This window comes from Pelodiscus sinensis, chromosome 4, assembly GCF_049634645.1.
Source record: "Pelodiscus sinensis isolate JC-2024 chromosome 4, ASM4963464v1, whole genome shotgun sequence".
Lineage (NCBI taxonomy): Eukaryota > Metazoa > Chordata > Testudines > Trionychidae > Pelodiscus > Pelodiscus sinensis.
The window spans coordinates 83,410,740-83,427,954 of NC_134714.1; the positions used below are offsets into that span (position 1 = coordinate 83,410,740).

The 17,215-nt window shown below is 42.3% G+C and overlaps 1 protein-coding gene across 13 annotated transcripts in view; it reads right to left on the reverse strand.

Moving 5' to 3' along the window:
* Nucleotides 1–17,215, reverse strand: part of PHF21A (PHD finger protein 21A) — a 287,213-nt gene that overhangs the window by 6,481 nt on the left and 263,517 nt on the right. For 9 of the 13 annotated variants that reach the window (XM_075927575.1, XM_075927572.1, XM_075927567.1 and 6 more), the window contains 4 exons: nucleotides 16,220–16,383; nucleotides 5,971–6,126; nucleotides 4,335–4,410; nucleotides 3,919–4,022 (listed from right to left, as the gene is read on the reverse strand). In XM_075927575.1, coding sequence (XP_075783690.1) covers nucleotides 3,919–4,022; nucleotides 4,335–4,410; nucleotides 5,971–6,126; nucleotides 16,220–16,383 — 500 coding nt within the window. Of the gene's footprint in view, nucleotides 1–3,918; nucleotides 4,023–4,334; nucleotides 4,411–5,970; nucleotides 6,127–16,219; nucleotides 16,384–16,440; nucleotides 16,464–17,215 lie in introns of all 13 variants that reach the window. The other 4 variants (XM_075927577.1, XM_075927576.1, XM_075927582.1 and 1 more) reach the window with 2 other exon arrangements.

Genomic DNA, 17,215 nt, shown 5'->3' on the forward strand with positions numbered 1-17,215 from the left:
CGATCCAGCCTTTTGCTGTGATGATCAGATGGGTTAGATCTAAAGTGCTGCTGCTTGGTCCTTTCCTGGGCTGCTTCCATTCCCAAAGAGTTAGGTGCAGGATCGGTAAAAAGAAATTCTGACTCTTTTGGAGGAATATAATATTTTTTGTCAGCTCATTTGCATGTTAGAGTGGCCATGGCAGTTATTTGCCAGATGGTCTTTGCTGGTTTCATAATGGCTGGATTAATCTTGAAAGTTGTAGGTGTTAATAAAATGTTAGTCAGTTTGTGTCAGTTGTCTGATACTTCCTTTATGGGGTATTGAGTTCAGCAGATACCCGTTTATAAAGATCTTGAAAATGTGAGAAATCTTCTGCTGTAGTGGGAGGAAGGAGGCATCATGGCTTCATCTGGGGAGGATGATTTTTTAGTATCAGGCAAAGTATCCAATGTGGGATCAGATTGCTCCCCTTGTATTGCACGTAGTCTTTGGGGAGATGGGGATTGTGGTGGAGGGGGACAGCTGAGGTACAGAAGGTAATTTGCGAGATTGATGGTATTTCTGGCGAGGGTGTCTGGAGTATGGGAGTAGTAATAGAGAGGTAGCCGTGTTAGTCTAATCATGCAAAAACAAAAGGAAAAACTAGGTAGCACTTTAAAAGACTAACAAGATGGTTTAATAGGTGATGAGCTTTCGTGGGCCAGACCCACTTCCTCAGATCATATTCTGGAAGAGAATTGGCATGACCATATATGCCAAAGGAATACAATGAAAAAAGTGAACACATTATTAAACTGACAAATCAGATTTAGTACAGAAGGTGGGGTGAAGGAGAGGGAGGGAATAGCTATTTATGAGTCAATGAATGGCTAATCAAGGGTGATAAGTGGGGAAGCTATCTTTGTAATGGTTAAGGTAATTAGCATCTTTGTTAAGACCCATTCGTAAAGTGTTAAATTTAAGCATGAAAGAAAGTTTTGAAGTTTCCCTCTGTAATCTGGTGTTAAAGTCTCTTTGAAGTAAAATGCATGTAGTAAGGTTGTTAAGATTATGTCCAGGTAGGTTGAAATGAAAAGCAACTGGTTTTCCCTTGTGAAGATGTCTGATACCTTATTTGTGGGCATTAATTCTTTGGTGAAGTGTCTGAGAAGTCTGTCCAATATACATAGCAGAAGGACACTGTTGGCCCATGATGGCATAAATTATATTTCTGGATGAACAGGAATATGTGTTCTTGATCATATAACTGACATAGTTAGGTCCAGTGATGGTGTCACCACAGTAAATATGTGGACAAAGTTGGCAGTGGGGTTTGTTGCAAGGGAAAGTTCCAGGGTTGGTATTAGTGTGGTATGTCCTGTGGTTGTTGGTAAGAATCCTCCTGAGGTTAGATGATTGTCTACAGGAGAGTATGGGTCTGTCCCCCAGAGCCTCTCGGAGTGTAGTATCCTGTTCCAACATAGGTTGTAGGTTATTGATAAAGCGTTGGAGGGGTTTAAGTTGGGGACTATAGGTGATGACAAGTGGTGTTCTATTGTTGGTTTTCTTGGGTCTGTCTTGAAGTAGACGGTTTCTGGGTATTCGTCTGGCTCTTTCAATTTGTTTTTTTTATTTCCCCTGGTGGGTAATTGAAATTTACAAATGCTTGGTAGAGATCTTGAAGTTTCTGGTCTTTCAGTGGGATTAGAGCAGATGCGGTTGTACCTAAGGGCTTGACTACAGACGATGGATCGTATGGTGTGTCCTGGATGGAAGCTGGAGGCATGTAAGTAAGTGTAGCAGTCAATGGGTTTTCTGTAGAGAGTGGTATTTAATTTTCCATTAGTGATTTGTACTGTGATGTCCAGGAAATGGATCTCTCATGTTGAATGGTCCAGGCTGAGATTGATGGTGGGGTGTAGGTTGTTAAAAGTCTCTGTGGAATGCGTCCAGTGTTTCTTGGCCATGGGTCCAGATCATAAAGATGTCATCGATGTAGTGTAAGTAAAGGAGGGATAAAAGGGGATGGGATCTGAGGCAACGTTCTAAGTCAACCATAAAGATGTTAGCGTACTGTGGGGCTATGCGGGTACCCATGGCTGTGCCGCTGATCTGGAGGTATAAGTTGTCCCCAAATTGGAAATAATTGTGGGTGAGAACAAAGTTACATAGGTCTGCTACCAGATTGCTACATAGGTGCTGGCAAGGTAACATAAGTGCCAGCAGATGCCATGACACTGGAGGCAGGCAACTTGAAGACTGAAGTCTCTGGGCAGGATTTGACATGACCCACTTTTGTGGCAGCGCCGGATAAGCCCAGAGTGTCATAAGCAGGGCTCGACAAATCCGCTTATCCACTCGCCCATGGCGAGTAGATGTCAGCCAGTTTCCCCATTCACCGGCAGTTCGCGTATGCGCAGTGCAGGTCTTGTGCATGCACAGAGGGGCTGGTGGTTTTTGCTGTTATCGTTAAGCCCTGGTCATAAGTACTTAATCACAGTGCCAGAGCGGTTCTTAGCACCGGACAAAAGCATTTAGGAGCCGGAGCCTCCTGAGGTAAGGAGGAAGAGCGTTTCTTTGAGGACTTTTTCTCCTTTTGTGCTTGGGATTTCTCGGGCTGCTGAGTCTGAAGCTAGTCTTAACAACTTCTCGAGCATAATATGCGTGAGGTGCAGTGCTCTCTCACGCCATGCTCTGGCCTTCAGTTTAGGACAGTGAGGACATTTCTAAGCAACGTGTGCCTCTCTGAGACAGCAGACACACTGAGTGTGTCCGTCCGAGACGGGAATAGTATCCTTACATGTGGAACAGCACTTAAAGCCTGGAGAGCCAGACATGGCACTTATTAGCACTAACAAAAGGGAAAAGAACATGGAGGAAAAACAATTTTTTTTTAAACTTAAACAAACAACAGTTAAGGGAAAAACAAACTACCTACAAGTAAAAACTAAACAACTGGGATTACTTATGTAAAACACGATATGAGGCTGGGAACACTGCCCAAGCTCCATCTGTGACCGAAGGCAGCAGAAAATGAATTGGGGTGGGGGTGGGGAGGAAACTCGCGCATGTATGATGCCTGCACTGTAGTAGCATGTGGCAAGAGATGCGGGCATGCGTGGCTCCAGGGACACTGCTTTGAAGACTCTGGAAAATGGGTTCGGAGGCAGCACACCGACATGCTTTGGAGCATCGATAGGGACATCTCTCAAAGAACAACTTAGCATTTATAATTCTGTGATATTAATAGGCCTTCCTGAGGGGCTCATGTTTATATCTGGTGTTATGGTTAGAGAAAATTACGTGCTACACATAGGTTCTAGTTATTACTGTTACAAAATATGGTGGATAACATGGTTTCTGGATGGGGAAAAAAAGTGTGGCAAGCTTTAATTAATATTAGGCAGGGGCACCCAAAGTTTGCTCAAATTAAGACTGCCTTGGTAACTTGCCATCAACCTCTGAGCCAAACCTGTGAGTAACATGGATTCCACTGCACTTGCTTTCATTTTAGGTATGACAAGACTATATACCAAGGCTTTAAGTTCCATGATGCAATTTGGCTTACTGACTCAGAATAAAGTGAAGAACTAGATACTGGGACATGTAGCCACTTAGGGCTGCTCCTCTGTAATAAAGATAAGAGTCATAGGGTCCATTATACATCTCCATGAGTTGTGTTTGTCAACTGTTGGTGCTATGGGTTATTGTATATCTCTGAAAGGTAAAGCTAGAATGAGTTTATGTTGGCTGTACTTTAAGTATTCAAACGATCCAAAGGGTAGGAGAAACAGCAAAGTTCAAATATAAATTTAACCAACTCCCACTCTCTTCAATAAGAGCTGGATCAGGCCTCCAAGTACCAGTCTCCAGATTTACACTCTGCCTGTTTGCATGGTGCTAGAATGAAAGGGCTACAGAGAACAAGTGTAATATTACAGTGGAAAAAATACTTACTGTTATGGAATTGCTGAGTTGTTTGACCTTCTGTTCTAACTGTTCTCTTTCTTGTTTTAAATCTGAACTCCATTTAAGTAGTTTCTGCTTCTCCTCTTCTTTTGCTATAAAAGGAAATAATAATCCTCTCAATGATAAATATTAAAAGGGTCCCATTATGCCCTTCAAATGGAGTCCCTAAGCTGCTTCGCACATGGACACATTGGATCATACCTGAAATAGCACTTGCATAAATGAAGAGTCACATGAAGCTTCCACAAAGTACTTAGCCTGCTCTTTTCATATTATTACTTGGACTATCCAGGGGTCCCCCCCATCTAATTTCCTTCTTAAAACACATCCTTCCCAATCCCAGTCCCCAAAATAGCACTGTACAAACATGAAAACAAAAGCAAAGGTGTTCTCTGTTTTCCTACCTGCTTTGTATGCAATATATGAATGAACAATTGCTAAAGTCCCTGGCCATGGGATTGCTTCTTCCTTCTTCAGCATCTGAAAGAAGAGTGTGTACATTTAGCTTGCACACATTTTACCTCTGGGAAAGGGAGAAAGAAAAAGGGAAGAGACAAAAAAAGTTTCTTTCGTGGCTATCATTAGACACAACCTGTTAACATAATGCCTTGCAATCCTGGTCCAAGGTTCAACAGAATTATTTGCATCTGTATTATAGCCTCCACAACAGAGGCAAGTTTATCACAAATGTCAGCATTTTCTCACTTTTCTCTCTCATTTTCTCCCTCATAACCACAAATGTGTGTGCTCCTGAAACTTCATAGGTTAAAGAGGAATGAAAAGACAACATATCTGATCTCAAACTTGCCAGAAGACAGGACAGTGACTTCACGGCTCAGACAAATTGCTGATCTAAGTTGTTCCCAGGAGAACCCCTCTAATGGCACAGAACAGCCTCTACACCACACATATGAACTTCACACTTTCAAACACATAAGACATGACACTTTCCCATCTCCACCTGCTCTCAGTATTATGTTATTGGCATTGCCAAACCTTAGGATAAGCATCATTCTTGTTTTTAAGAGGATAAACAGAATCCCTCTTCATAGACCCTATCTAGAGAGGAAGGACGAGTTTGGTAAATCACCAGAGGAATGATTCAGGGGACTGAGGTTGGAGTCACTCTAAAGCAAAATGTCTTTGACACTTTTAGGTATATTTTTCTGGTAACTTTTCAGTAAAGCACGAATAGGTGGTGGTCATGGAGGGGGAGGGAGAGGAATAAAAAGAAGTCTATTCCCTCTCCTTCATCTACAGCCATGTTGAGTATCTTAATTTCCTGGGACTTTCTGTTTATTTGTTGCTTTATGTAAGTAACATGCATATGGAAATGCCAGGTTGCTCTCGAATGTTATCAGCTGGTTAACAGAGGCTCACATGGACTACTAGGGCACCCTCTTACGTCAGACAGTATGTTAATAGCTTCTTTATCTTGTAATCTTTATGCCATTAGTGGATGAAATATCATCTCATTATTCCAATCCATTTATATATTTGTACATAGAAATTTTGAGGGAAGAATGTTCAAGTCATTCATTGATAGTTATTATTCTGACACTGAATGTATCATGAAAGAGAACAAAAATGTTTGGGTTTTACCATGAAGCAGTGGCTCAGCATTTTCTCTCTCTATTAAGGGTAGGCTTGTGCAAATATCCTATTCACTTTGGATAAAGAACTACTGCCTTTCAGAGAAATTCTAGGTAGAAAAGCTACAGGAAAATCCCTATCGGTCACAGAGAACCTTTCCCAAAAGTTTGTGTGCTTTGCCCCAGAAAAGCAGAGTTGAAACACAAGGGTAACACAAAAGGACCCTGAATCTGGGAGCACAAAAAGCAAGACTTAAAGGCTTAGAATTTGTGAGCATTAGAACAGTGGCAATTTGATGAAATTCACACAAGCCTAATTACAGACCAAATAGATTTGTTCAATGTCAGGCTGTCCCAATCTAACTAAGCCAAGTGATCAGGTTATTTTCTTTAACTTGGAAAATCTTTGTAGTATGTGATGTGAAACTCCCTATCTTTCAAACAATACCTGGTCTTGACATTTGGGACAGATCCACATGCCCTTGGGAATGGTTTTCAGAGGTGGGTCCAGACAGTCCAGGTGATACACACGTGAACATGTGTCACACATCAGCAACTGCCCGCTTTTCCTGCAAACACTGCAAAAATCCTCATGGATATCGCCCTACAAAATTGAGGGAAGGGGGTGAGAAAGAAGAAGGCAAAAAATGAACTTTGACCTTTGACATCTACATCCTAGTTGAACCGAAACTCTTTCGCACAAGCTACAGCTATGGGATTCCATATGGCTAAATTCTTTTTAGGAAGTGTAACAGGAGAACCAGTGAGGATGACAGATGTGCAAAGCCCTCTGCCCTCCCCAGGTGAGAGGCCCTAGTGAACACTTGTTACCACAGCCTTTAGTAACAATCCCTATCGCATCATCCATCTTAGGAAGATTTTCATTGGTTTCAGCCTACACTGGTAAGATGCCCACTTTACTTGGTCCTTCTAATCTTTGGATGTAAGCATAGCTCCATGTGAGGAGTGTACATATGAAGCTGCCTTGTGTCCACAGTCTTTCCTAAGAAACTGCACAAGGCAATATTAAACTTTAAAATAACACCAGCAAGTATTTAGACCACATGTGTGACAACTTTTCAAACTGTTATACTAAATGAGAAAAGTGCTCTGATATGTAAATTAAAAAGAATGGATCACATTAATCACTGAAGAAACTCTTAACTTCACTGAAGTTACATCGAGTACTTTTAGTCCATTATATTTTAAAAATTCATTGCCCCAGACTTACAATGGCTACTGATTTCTGCTTCATTATTAGGCAAGGGCTGTAAGGGACAGAATGAGGGGATAACAACAATTCAAAAAAACAAGAGGGGAAAAAGAGGTTTTCACAAGGAACTGTAAAGTTAGTTGATAGTGTTCTTTAAAAAAAATCTATGTTTAACTATTTTTGCATTATTATTAGAAGCACTTACTTTTCCCAATTATTCAGTTCCCAATCAAAAATTTAATGCAAGGTTAGGTTTATTTTTCTCTCTTTTTTTCCTCTCTCTTTCCTCCCATTATGTCCTTCTCAGGCTATTGTGATTTTAATAGGTAGATGTTTGAACAGAGGAACACTCAAGGAAAACAGCTTAAAGATCAGAGAGCAAAACAGGGATACCTAAACTCTAGCTTTTATCCACAGGGGCGGGAGTGCGGGGTTGGCAACTTGCCACACCTATAGCCCAATGTTTCAAGACCTTGGCACATGCAATTCTAATTGACTTCAGTGAATTACACATATACACACAATGCTTACAGGATCTTAATCCTAATTTGTCTCAAATGAAAAGAATTGCAGCTGCATGCCTCTTTAGTATGAAATATCAGGACACACTATGTTCCATTTGACCTGTGAAGCCTGTTCACATGTTTGAGGAGTTTTGGTGTTTTAGAATTAAATTTTGCCCGACTCCTATACAGTATGTGGCTGGTCAAAAAGGTGGATTTTTTTCTTTATTAGGGAATTAGAGCCCTACCAAATACACAGTCCATTTTGGACAATTTCATTGTCATAGGATTTTAAAAATCATGATTTTCATTATTTTAACTATTAAAAACTGAAATTTCACAGTGTTGTAATTGTAGGGGTCCTGACCCAAAAAGAAGTTGTGGGAGGGTCAGAAGGTTATTTTAAGAAGAGGTTGCAGTACCGCTATCCTTATTTCTGCGGTGCTGCTGGCAGTGGTTCTGTCTTCAGAGTTGAGCAGCTGGAGAGTAGTGGCTGCTGGCTGGGAGTCCATTTCTGAAGGCAGAGCCACTGCCAGAACTAGTGCAAAAGTAAGGATAGCATGGCATGGAACTGCCACTCTTCTTTCAGAACTGCTGCCTGCAGTACTCGGTCCTCAGTCAGCAGCTACCATTCTTCATCTGCACAGCTCTGAAGGACACAGCACAGAAAACTGTGAAGACAACGCAGAAGTAAAGGTGGCAATACCTCAATCCCTCAACATAACCTTGTGACCCTCCTTAAACTCCTTTTACAGTCAGGTTCCCCAATTTGAGAAACACTGGTATCTCCCAAGAAATCCATATAGTACAGGATAAAAGCACACAAAAGACCAGATTTCACAATGAGATACCAGATTTCATGGTCTCTGACAAATTTTTTATGGCCATGAATTTGGTAGGGCCTTAGGAATAACTATTAAATGTATGCAGCAGAGATCCATGTAGTTTCAAAGAAAATCACACACAAATACAGACTACTGAGGTTTAATTTGCAGACTCCTTGAAAGATAAATCTTACTCTATGGGGAGCTGCTCCTTGTCCTTAATTCACAAAGTTAATACTACTGTCCTACTGTCCTGTTTTTCAAAGAGTCCATCTTTCTTGAAGCTCAGTGCCATGTTTTGATTCTATAACTTCCATAAATCAAATGAGCATTGGGTTCTGAGATCATTTCATCTTCAATACTAAAGGGAGTTCTTAAATGTAAGTTGAGGAATCAAATTAGTGAGATTTCATGCCTTCCTTGAAATGAAATCTGTGTTACTGGGAAGAGCTTCCTTTTCCTATTTCCTGTGGTGTGTGAATGCATAGAGGAACAGAAGGCAGACAAGAAACAAGATGAAGGCAAAAAGAAAATCCTCTGTAATCCAGTCTTCAAAGGATATTTATCATAGAGTCTTTTGAAGTTCTATGTTATTGCATGGCCCAATCTTGTGACATGCTAAGCATCTTCAACTACCACTGAACACAATGGTAATTGAGAGCATTATGAATGTTGCGGGGGTAAATCAGTATCTTTCAGGATCAGACCCATTAAGCACTGTGATATCAGATATCTTGCAGAATCAGATCTGAGCAGGTGATTTCCTTAACGATCTCTAATGAAAGTATCAATTGCTCAACAATTCAGGTTTAGAACTTCTAAATTCCATGGAATGTTGAATGATGATTCATGTAATGAGATGGGTTAATGTGCAAAGTATTAATTTTCCAGTAAAGCCCCTATGTACTAACTGGAATGGCCACACACACACACACACACATACATGCACACACATACACACACAAATCCATAGCCCTATTTTCATCTTCTCAAAGTAACAATGCAATAGTGCAGGGCATTTAATTGGAATTAACAACTGGTGAGTGGTTCTGCAACTCTTCCCAGCCAGTATTTAATTCCTAGAAAGTGTCCCATGTTTTGTGTGTTGTATGTATGTATGTATAATATGGGCCAAATTGTATGCCATATGTCCCCTCTACATTGCTACATTCTGGTTACAGGCTTCTGAACAGCTATGAGAAGTCATAAAGTGCCAGGCTGCTCTAATGCATGCTAGAGGCTGGGAAGGACTGAAGCTGGCCCCAGAATAGAGGAAACACAGAAAGAAACAAAGTCACTTTTTGCATCACCTCTACTGTTCCTATATCAACTGCAGCCTAGATGGAAGAAAAAAAAAATCGATAAGCTCTTCAGGGCAGACCAACTGCAGGTCTTTATTATGTTGTATAATACCTAGTACAATGAGGCCCTGGAATTTAGGTCAGAAATATATATAACAATAAGCCACCATTAACTGTACACGTGTATCTGTCTGTCTGTCTGTCTACACACATACTGAAAAAAGCCTGTGGAAAAAAGTGTAGGTGACTATTTAAAGACAGTATCATTATGCCTATGCAAAAAAAGAGCTGAATTAAGGTTGCACTGGCAAATTTAATTCTGACATTTCCTAATATTTAAGAGTTTGCCTTTGTTATTTGGACGAAATTTACCAAGATTTTTAGAAACTTAAAAACTGAAAAATTAAAATTTCATCCTGCAGTACCATACTGACTCTCATACATGGGTCATCACCAGTGTTCCTTCTAATTTTTCCTACCTCTCAGTGGAATAAATTTTGCTACGTGCACCAACGTGGAGGCAATGTGTGACACATCACCTTCATGTTGGTGCACATAACAAAATCCATGTGGCGGGCATGGGGCTAAGGGGTTCTGAATGTGGGAGGGGCTCTAGAGATTAAGAGTTTAGGGTGGGAGGTAGGGCCAAAGAATTCAGAATACAGGAGGTGCTAAGGCAGGGTACTTAGGTGCAGGAGGGGTGAGGGTTCTAGGATTGGCCTGGGGATGAGGGATTTGGGATGCAAGAGGGGGGCTCCATCCTTGGGGAGAGGCTCAGGGCTGGGGTGCAGAACTCTGGGATAGGAATGTGGAATTTGGGGCGGAGCTGGGGATGAGGAGTTTGGAGTGCAGGAAGTGGCTCTGGGTGGGGCAGGGGTTGGGAGCTTGGGCTTACTTGGGCAGTGATGCCAAGGAAGGCTGCTTGGTGCCTGCTTGTCCTGTGGTACCACATTGCATCCTGGATGCAGCCAGCAGGTCCAGCTCCTTGGGGAGGAGGGTATGAGGCTCTACAGCATGAGGAGCCCCATGGTTCCCCCCACCTAGAAGCCGGACCTTCTGCACTGGCCACTTTCCTGCTGGCTCCAGTACAGACCTGCTCTTGCTCAGGGAAAGGAACTCCTTTGAGTTGCCGTGGCTGGCAGAGCCGTGGTAGCTCCCTGCAGAGGCCGGTGGAGTGGGACAATTTGGGGCTTGGAGAGAGGCATCTCTCCCTGCTGCAACCATGAGCTCCTGTGTAGGGTTTAATGGGAAGCTGTGTACACATACAGCTTAGTGGGAATTTAGGTCACCACCATAACTGGCATATTTAAATCCACGGCACAGTCCTCTACTATGTCACATAACAGTAACTGGTATCAATAGACGGCTGTTTTTTCCTAAGTCAGGGGTTCTCAAACTTTTAGGCCCACAGCCCACTCTACCCAGTGTAACCCTTTCCATGGACGAACCAGCAAACCACCTATGACGACAAAATAGGAGCAAGAGGGGGTGATGGTGTGGGGTCTGGGCAGGAAGTAAGGTGGAGGCAGACCCACCAATGAGGCAGAGGAAGGGGCAATTGCCCTGGGGCCCAAGGCTCCTTTGAACTGCTGCGGGAGCACCGGAGTACCAGTCCGCATGGCTTTGAGGGCTGGGGATGGCCCAATGCAGTGGTCCAGGCAGTGCTAAGGACTGACTGTCCTCAGCCCTGCCTCTTCCGGGAGCGCGGAGCCGGCCTTCCACCTTGCCCCAGGGCCCGTGGTGGCCATCATCTCTGCTGGGTGTAGGAGCGAGCTGAGGGTTGAAGGTCTGTGGGGGAGGTTTGGGTAAGGAGCGGACTGGGAGTGGGGGGTCCTGGCCAGGAGGGAGGGAGAAAAGAAGAGTACAGGAGCAGTCTGGGGCGGGGGGTATCAGGCCACAAGGGAGGGTGCAAGAGCAAGAGAGGATGCAGGGTCTGAGTATAGGGTGGTGCAGGGGTGCTTACCTGGCTTTGTGCCCAGGCACCACCTCCCACTGCCCCCATTGGCTGCAATTCCAGCCAATGGAAGCAAGGGAGAAAGTCTCCAGGCGGCGCTTCCCTGTGTGGCCATTCCCCCAGCTGGGGGGTGGGGGAATGGCAGTGCACACAGCCACCTGCTCTCCCTGCAAACCGGATCAGGCCCACAAGGCTTGGGGCTTCCCCCCCATACAGTGGGAAGCTGGTTCTGGTGCTCCAACCTTGCAGAGGGAGGGGCCGCAGGGCTAGAGTGCCTGTGTGGGTTCCTCACTGCAGGGGGGGGGGGCTGAGCCTCAAGCTGCGGCCCACTAGTGTTCTGTCAACTGCACTTTGAGAACCACTGTTCTAAGTGCACTTGCCACTAAAGTGGCATGGAGACATACCTTTGCCAGTGGGTTTTAGAGCTATGTAGATTCCAGAATAACAGGAATAATTCCAGGTTTTTAGGAAAGTGTACACAAGTGATGACAAACCTTTCTGCCCCTTTCATCAGGCTCTCTGTCCCTTTCTGCTCCTTTCTCTCTCTGCCTCACTCTTGCCCCTGCCCATCTTGCCTCCTCCAGCCCTGTTTCTGCCCCTCTTCTCCTATTCTTTGTTCCTGCTTCTCTGACGCTCATCATGTGCCTCTCCTGGTATTGTGCCTGTCCCCTCCCTTCTGGCTGTTGCTCCTAACACTGTTCCTTTCTAGGCTCTTATCTTTCCTCGCAGCCAGGGGTCCTACCCTTGCTCCTCACTCTGCACAACTTCCCCTCCAGCACCCTTACCCTGCAGCACTCATCAGTTTGTCTTCTCTTTTTCATGCAAACTGCCTGTATGACAGCAGGGGCAGCACTGATAGAAAAGGAGAGAGAGAGTCTCACTGCTCTCACTTCTGGTGCCTGGTAGCACAGGTACTCCTGGAATGTAGGAGCAACTGCAGTAAAAATCCTGCTTAGCCTTGGGATGGAGAAGGCCCAGTCACTCTGCATGAGCAGTCTGATTAGCTGATAGAAACTGTGAGGGGATGGAGCACGCTCAGCATAGTTGGATTAATCAGAGAATTCTGCTGCCAAACTTTAACAAGCCTCTACTGAGCATGTGCAAACAGATTTTCCACAGGCATATAGTTAGAGCCCTGCAAATTTGTGACTATCTATATCTCCAAGTATTTGTATCCACTGATGTCAATGCAGATATCCATAGCTCATTTTTGAAGATACAAAATATGCAGATGTGGATACAATTGTATTTCCACAGGACTTTAGATATAGTGTGGTCAAATTTAGGGGGAATTTCACATGAACGCTAAAAAGCAATTCCTTGACTCAAAGGTCATACCCATGCTAAATTTTAAGTCAGGTCCAAAGCATGGATACAATATAGTTTCTCAACAAAACAGTTATTTTTTTAGACTTGGGGAAAACAAGATATTTTCCCTTAATTTTGTTTTGTTATAGATGAACTGTTTGATGGAATTTTTTGAACGTTTCAGCTAAGAGTTAGAAACCCATCATGGAACTTTCCAGACGCAGCAATTTAAATTTGGCCAAGCTGTCAGCAACTGAAAACGGGGTCTTACAATGCAAAGCATTGGGCAACCTTAACAAAGACAACACAACCTGCACAACTTTTAATAAATTAAGATTGTTGTAAACAAGCCCCTTTCTGTGAGCACTCTAGTATACTGTTTGTTGAATATCTAATTAGGAAGGCCCTACCAAAGTCACAGCTGTGAAAATACATCACTGACTGTCCAATCTGATCTTCCTTGTGAAATCTGGCATGTACTTGGGGTCCCTTATCCTGTGCAGGGCTTCAGCTGCTAGTCTCGGATGGGAATGGGGAGGGATGAAACTTCCTCTTTCCCTGCAGGAGCAACTCCTGGGCAGAACAGACCCATCTCTGAGAATTTCCCCTAACTTCAAGAAACTTGACAGTTCAAACTGTCACTTCCCCTGTCCCTGTGCAGAGAGGTTGTGGTTTGAGCTGTCACTCCCCCATGCAGAGAAGCTGCACTCAAACTATCACCCCTCTGTGCAGAGAGACTGTGGCTGCAGCTGTCACCCCCGATATAGAGAGGCTGTAGCTTCAGCTGTCAACCCCTGAATGGAGAGGCTGCAGCTCTGGCTATCACCCACCACACAGGCAGAGGACTACTAGAAAAACCAGACCTATAGTAACCCATCCTCCATACTCTTTGACCTTCACTTTTGCACTGCTACTGCTGGTGTCACTGGCATTAGAGCTGGGCATGCAGCCAGCAGCCTTCTCTGATTGCCCAGCTCTGAAGGCAGTATCCCTAGTAACAGGGAAGAAGTAGGGTGGTAATCCTACAACCTTCCTACACTAGTCTTGCAATCACTGGATCCTGATCATCTTTTGGATCCTCCCCAGTTACAACGCCCTAAAATTTCAGATGTAAACATTTGAAAATTTTAAATGAACTAATTTTACTCCCAGCCATGAAACTGACCAAAGCAGACCATTAATTTAGTTGGGCCCTACTAATCAGATTGTAAGCTCCTTGATGCAAAAGACCATCTCTCTCTCATTGTCATTCTATGAAGCACCAATCATATTGTTGGTGCTTAAATAATTAATAGTTTGCATTTCTACAGCCAAGAATCTCAAAGTGCTTTATAAATTTTAAGCACCCATGTATACTAAATCTTAGCACCCATACGTACTAAAGGAAGTAACATTTCATTTTTCAGAGGGGAAAACTAAGTCACAAGAAATTATTTGACTTTCACAAGGCTACACTATGAATTTGTGAAAGACTATGAATAGAATCCAGCTCCCCTGACTTTCAGCCTTGTTCTTACATCAAAATACGACTTTTCCTAACAGTAATTATAGTTACTAAAAAATATGCCATGCAACGACCAAATATTGAATAGCTGTCATCATTCTGGAGAGTGTAAATGTGGAAGTACAGATTTTTTTTAACAAATTCATAGTGGCATTTTTAAGATAAAGGACTTGTCATAGACACATCATGGTTCCCGATACATTTTCTGCTTCTAGAATTCATAGGTCTTAGATATTTCAAAAAGGCATCTACCGCAGTAACATCTATTTTCTTTTAAAATCAAAGTTAGCTGGATCGATTGTTGGAAAATGTGCACTGGATGAGCATTTGGGACTGAATTTTTAAAAATTAAAACAGCAATGTTAATGTTTTAATGTTGCCTTTGTGCACAAACTGGATAACCTGACTGTAATTGTTTTAGTATACAGATTTGTATTACTCCTGGGGAATGCTGTGCTACTTGTTGACATGGTATATACACTGAACCGTGAGATAATTTTGCAAGTTATCCAAGTGTATTCATATGTGTTATATATTTTAATCATCTATTGTTAGCATACATGTTTCCTCTGGAGTCTTTGTATTTTTTAAAATGATCATTTAATGTTAAAAGTATGTTAAAACCCAGAGTACTGAGCTTAAATATTAATCAATTTCACCAAAGGCAAGAAATTCAGAATCAGGCGGGAACTCTAGAATAATACTTTCCTCAACTTATCCTGTGATAGTCAGGCATTGTAGAACACATGGTAACAGATAAATTATCTAAGAACTGTTATGCTCTGGTCACAAGGCATGATAAAAAAAAATCAATGAAATCTGAGATGTAAGAGACTTAATAGGTTATCCAGTCCATCTCTTAGGGCCACCACAGTTGTCCTCTACAGTATAATTTCCAGTGGTTTGTAAATTTTAGTCCTCAGAGAGGGAGGAGATGTACTTTTCCTTCATGAATCTGTTCTACAGCCTCATTCATCTGTCAGCAAATTTTTCTTGCTATTCAAATACTGTTGCACACTGAAACTGACCATTTAAAAAAGGTCCCTTCTTAACGCAACGTATGTGCTCCTTGTGTATCAGGGTGACATCTGCTAACTTTAGTGACCAAAGTACATTTTGACTATTAGCCCTGCAGAGATGATATAGTTCAGATGGAGGGAATTGATTTTTTTCCTGTAAACTGAGCCCATATGACAGGAGTTACTGAAAGACACATTTTTTCAGAGTCACTTTTCAGACTAGAAGTGCACTTTCACTGCTGAGTATTCTTGTCTACCTAGTTATTTCATTCCTCTATTCCAAGTATAGTCCTATAACAGTATTCCCTTTATATTGAGATCTTTAACCAGCTCCAGATGAAGTTACATTGGTCTACTCTTATTTATTACAGTCACCTTTTTCAGAGAAATTGTAGTTTACTGTGATAGTATCATTTAGGGTAATGAAAGATCAGTAGCCTGGGAGAAAACTCAATGTCAGTTATTTGCTTTCTAGGGTTTAGATCTGACAATTATTTAACTATATATTTTACAAAGAGTTAGAAGAATAAGGTTCTCAAAAAAAGACTGTGCTATGAAAAGGAAATCTTTTCATTTTGACAAAATATTTTTGTCCTTCGCTTTAGAAATAACAGAATAACTAGATTTTGCTCAAGAAAGTCTTGTGTGCTGGGAGTGCAAAGGCAACATATTCAATCACACCAGAACATAAGAACCTCCTGTGATCAGAGCTCTGAACACTGTATTGAACTATCGGGGTGATCCAACAAGTTCCTTCTCTTGTTACAGAAACATCAGCAACTTATTGCTACTATGGTCTCTCTAAATAATAGGACTCATTCTTCGCTGAGAAAACATGTAGACTCATCTAAGCATGCCCAGTGTATCCCAACATTCCAATCAATGACTGAGTGTCACAGAAAATATGTGCCATACTATAAAACACAAGTAAAAGAACATTAGCCTGTTTCACTGCACTGAACCATGACAAACCGTGAGTGAGTTTTAAAAACCCAAACTCTGAAGCAGTTTCCAGTGTGGTAGGTTCTACACGTCTTTCCAAAAGCCAACCCTTCCCCAAGAATTACTTACGTCTGTGGAGCTGGGGCTAGGCAGGGACACAGGCTGAACAGATGCGGGGAAAGTAAATGTGGTCTCTGTCTTTTCATTTTCAGGGGAGTCAGGATGACTGGATAGAGGGGATGTGGGGGTCAGAGCCCCAAACCCCAGCACCGTGTTGTATTTAGGTGGACGACCTACACATTAACAAAAGGGAACAAAAAAAAGGGGAGGGGGAAAACGATCTTACATACCTTTGGCCAGTGGTCCTCATTGGCTAGCATGAAAAAGGAAATGATGTAGCACAGAGAGGAAATTAATATAGGAGTCACAAGTGGAAGAAGAGAAGCAAAGATTTAAACATTTTTTTTTAGAAACGTACAAGTGGAATTTTTCAAGAAATGAATGCTTGAAAAATGCATAACAGAGGAGTGTGAAAATAAGCTCTGCTAATGGTCAAAGAGTCACTCTCACAAGTGTGGAGTGGGGCCTCTTATTCCTAGCAACGAGACTGTTCAGTTATCCGGAATTTGTATTGGCATCAAAACAACAGACAGGATGCAATGATTTCTGTTAGTTCAATTTTTTTACTATTATCTTACATCTCCCTATCTATCCTATGCCAGCAAATACCTCCCCAAATGTCCTTCTCTCATAGCTAGCACTCACCATTCCAAGTCTCCTTTCTTGCCTATATTTCCTATAGATCAGCACTTTCTATCCCAGAATATGCACAATATCTTAAGGGCAGATACTACTACCTGTGACTCCAAGTACCTTCCAAACTAACTCTACTTAGCTGCAGCTTCCCAATTCTTAGATTCTTTCCTAAGCTCCTATAATCAAATACCCACTGCCCCAATCATATAGATCTATTGTAGACTCCTTTAGAAAAGCACTAAGAACAGCCTTTATACCACTGACGTATGACAAAACTATACGAGCTTAGTACTCTCCCCATCTTTCCACATTCCAAGGTCACAAGGAATATAAATCTAGGAATAATTACCCAGCTCTTATAATAGTATT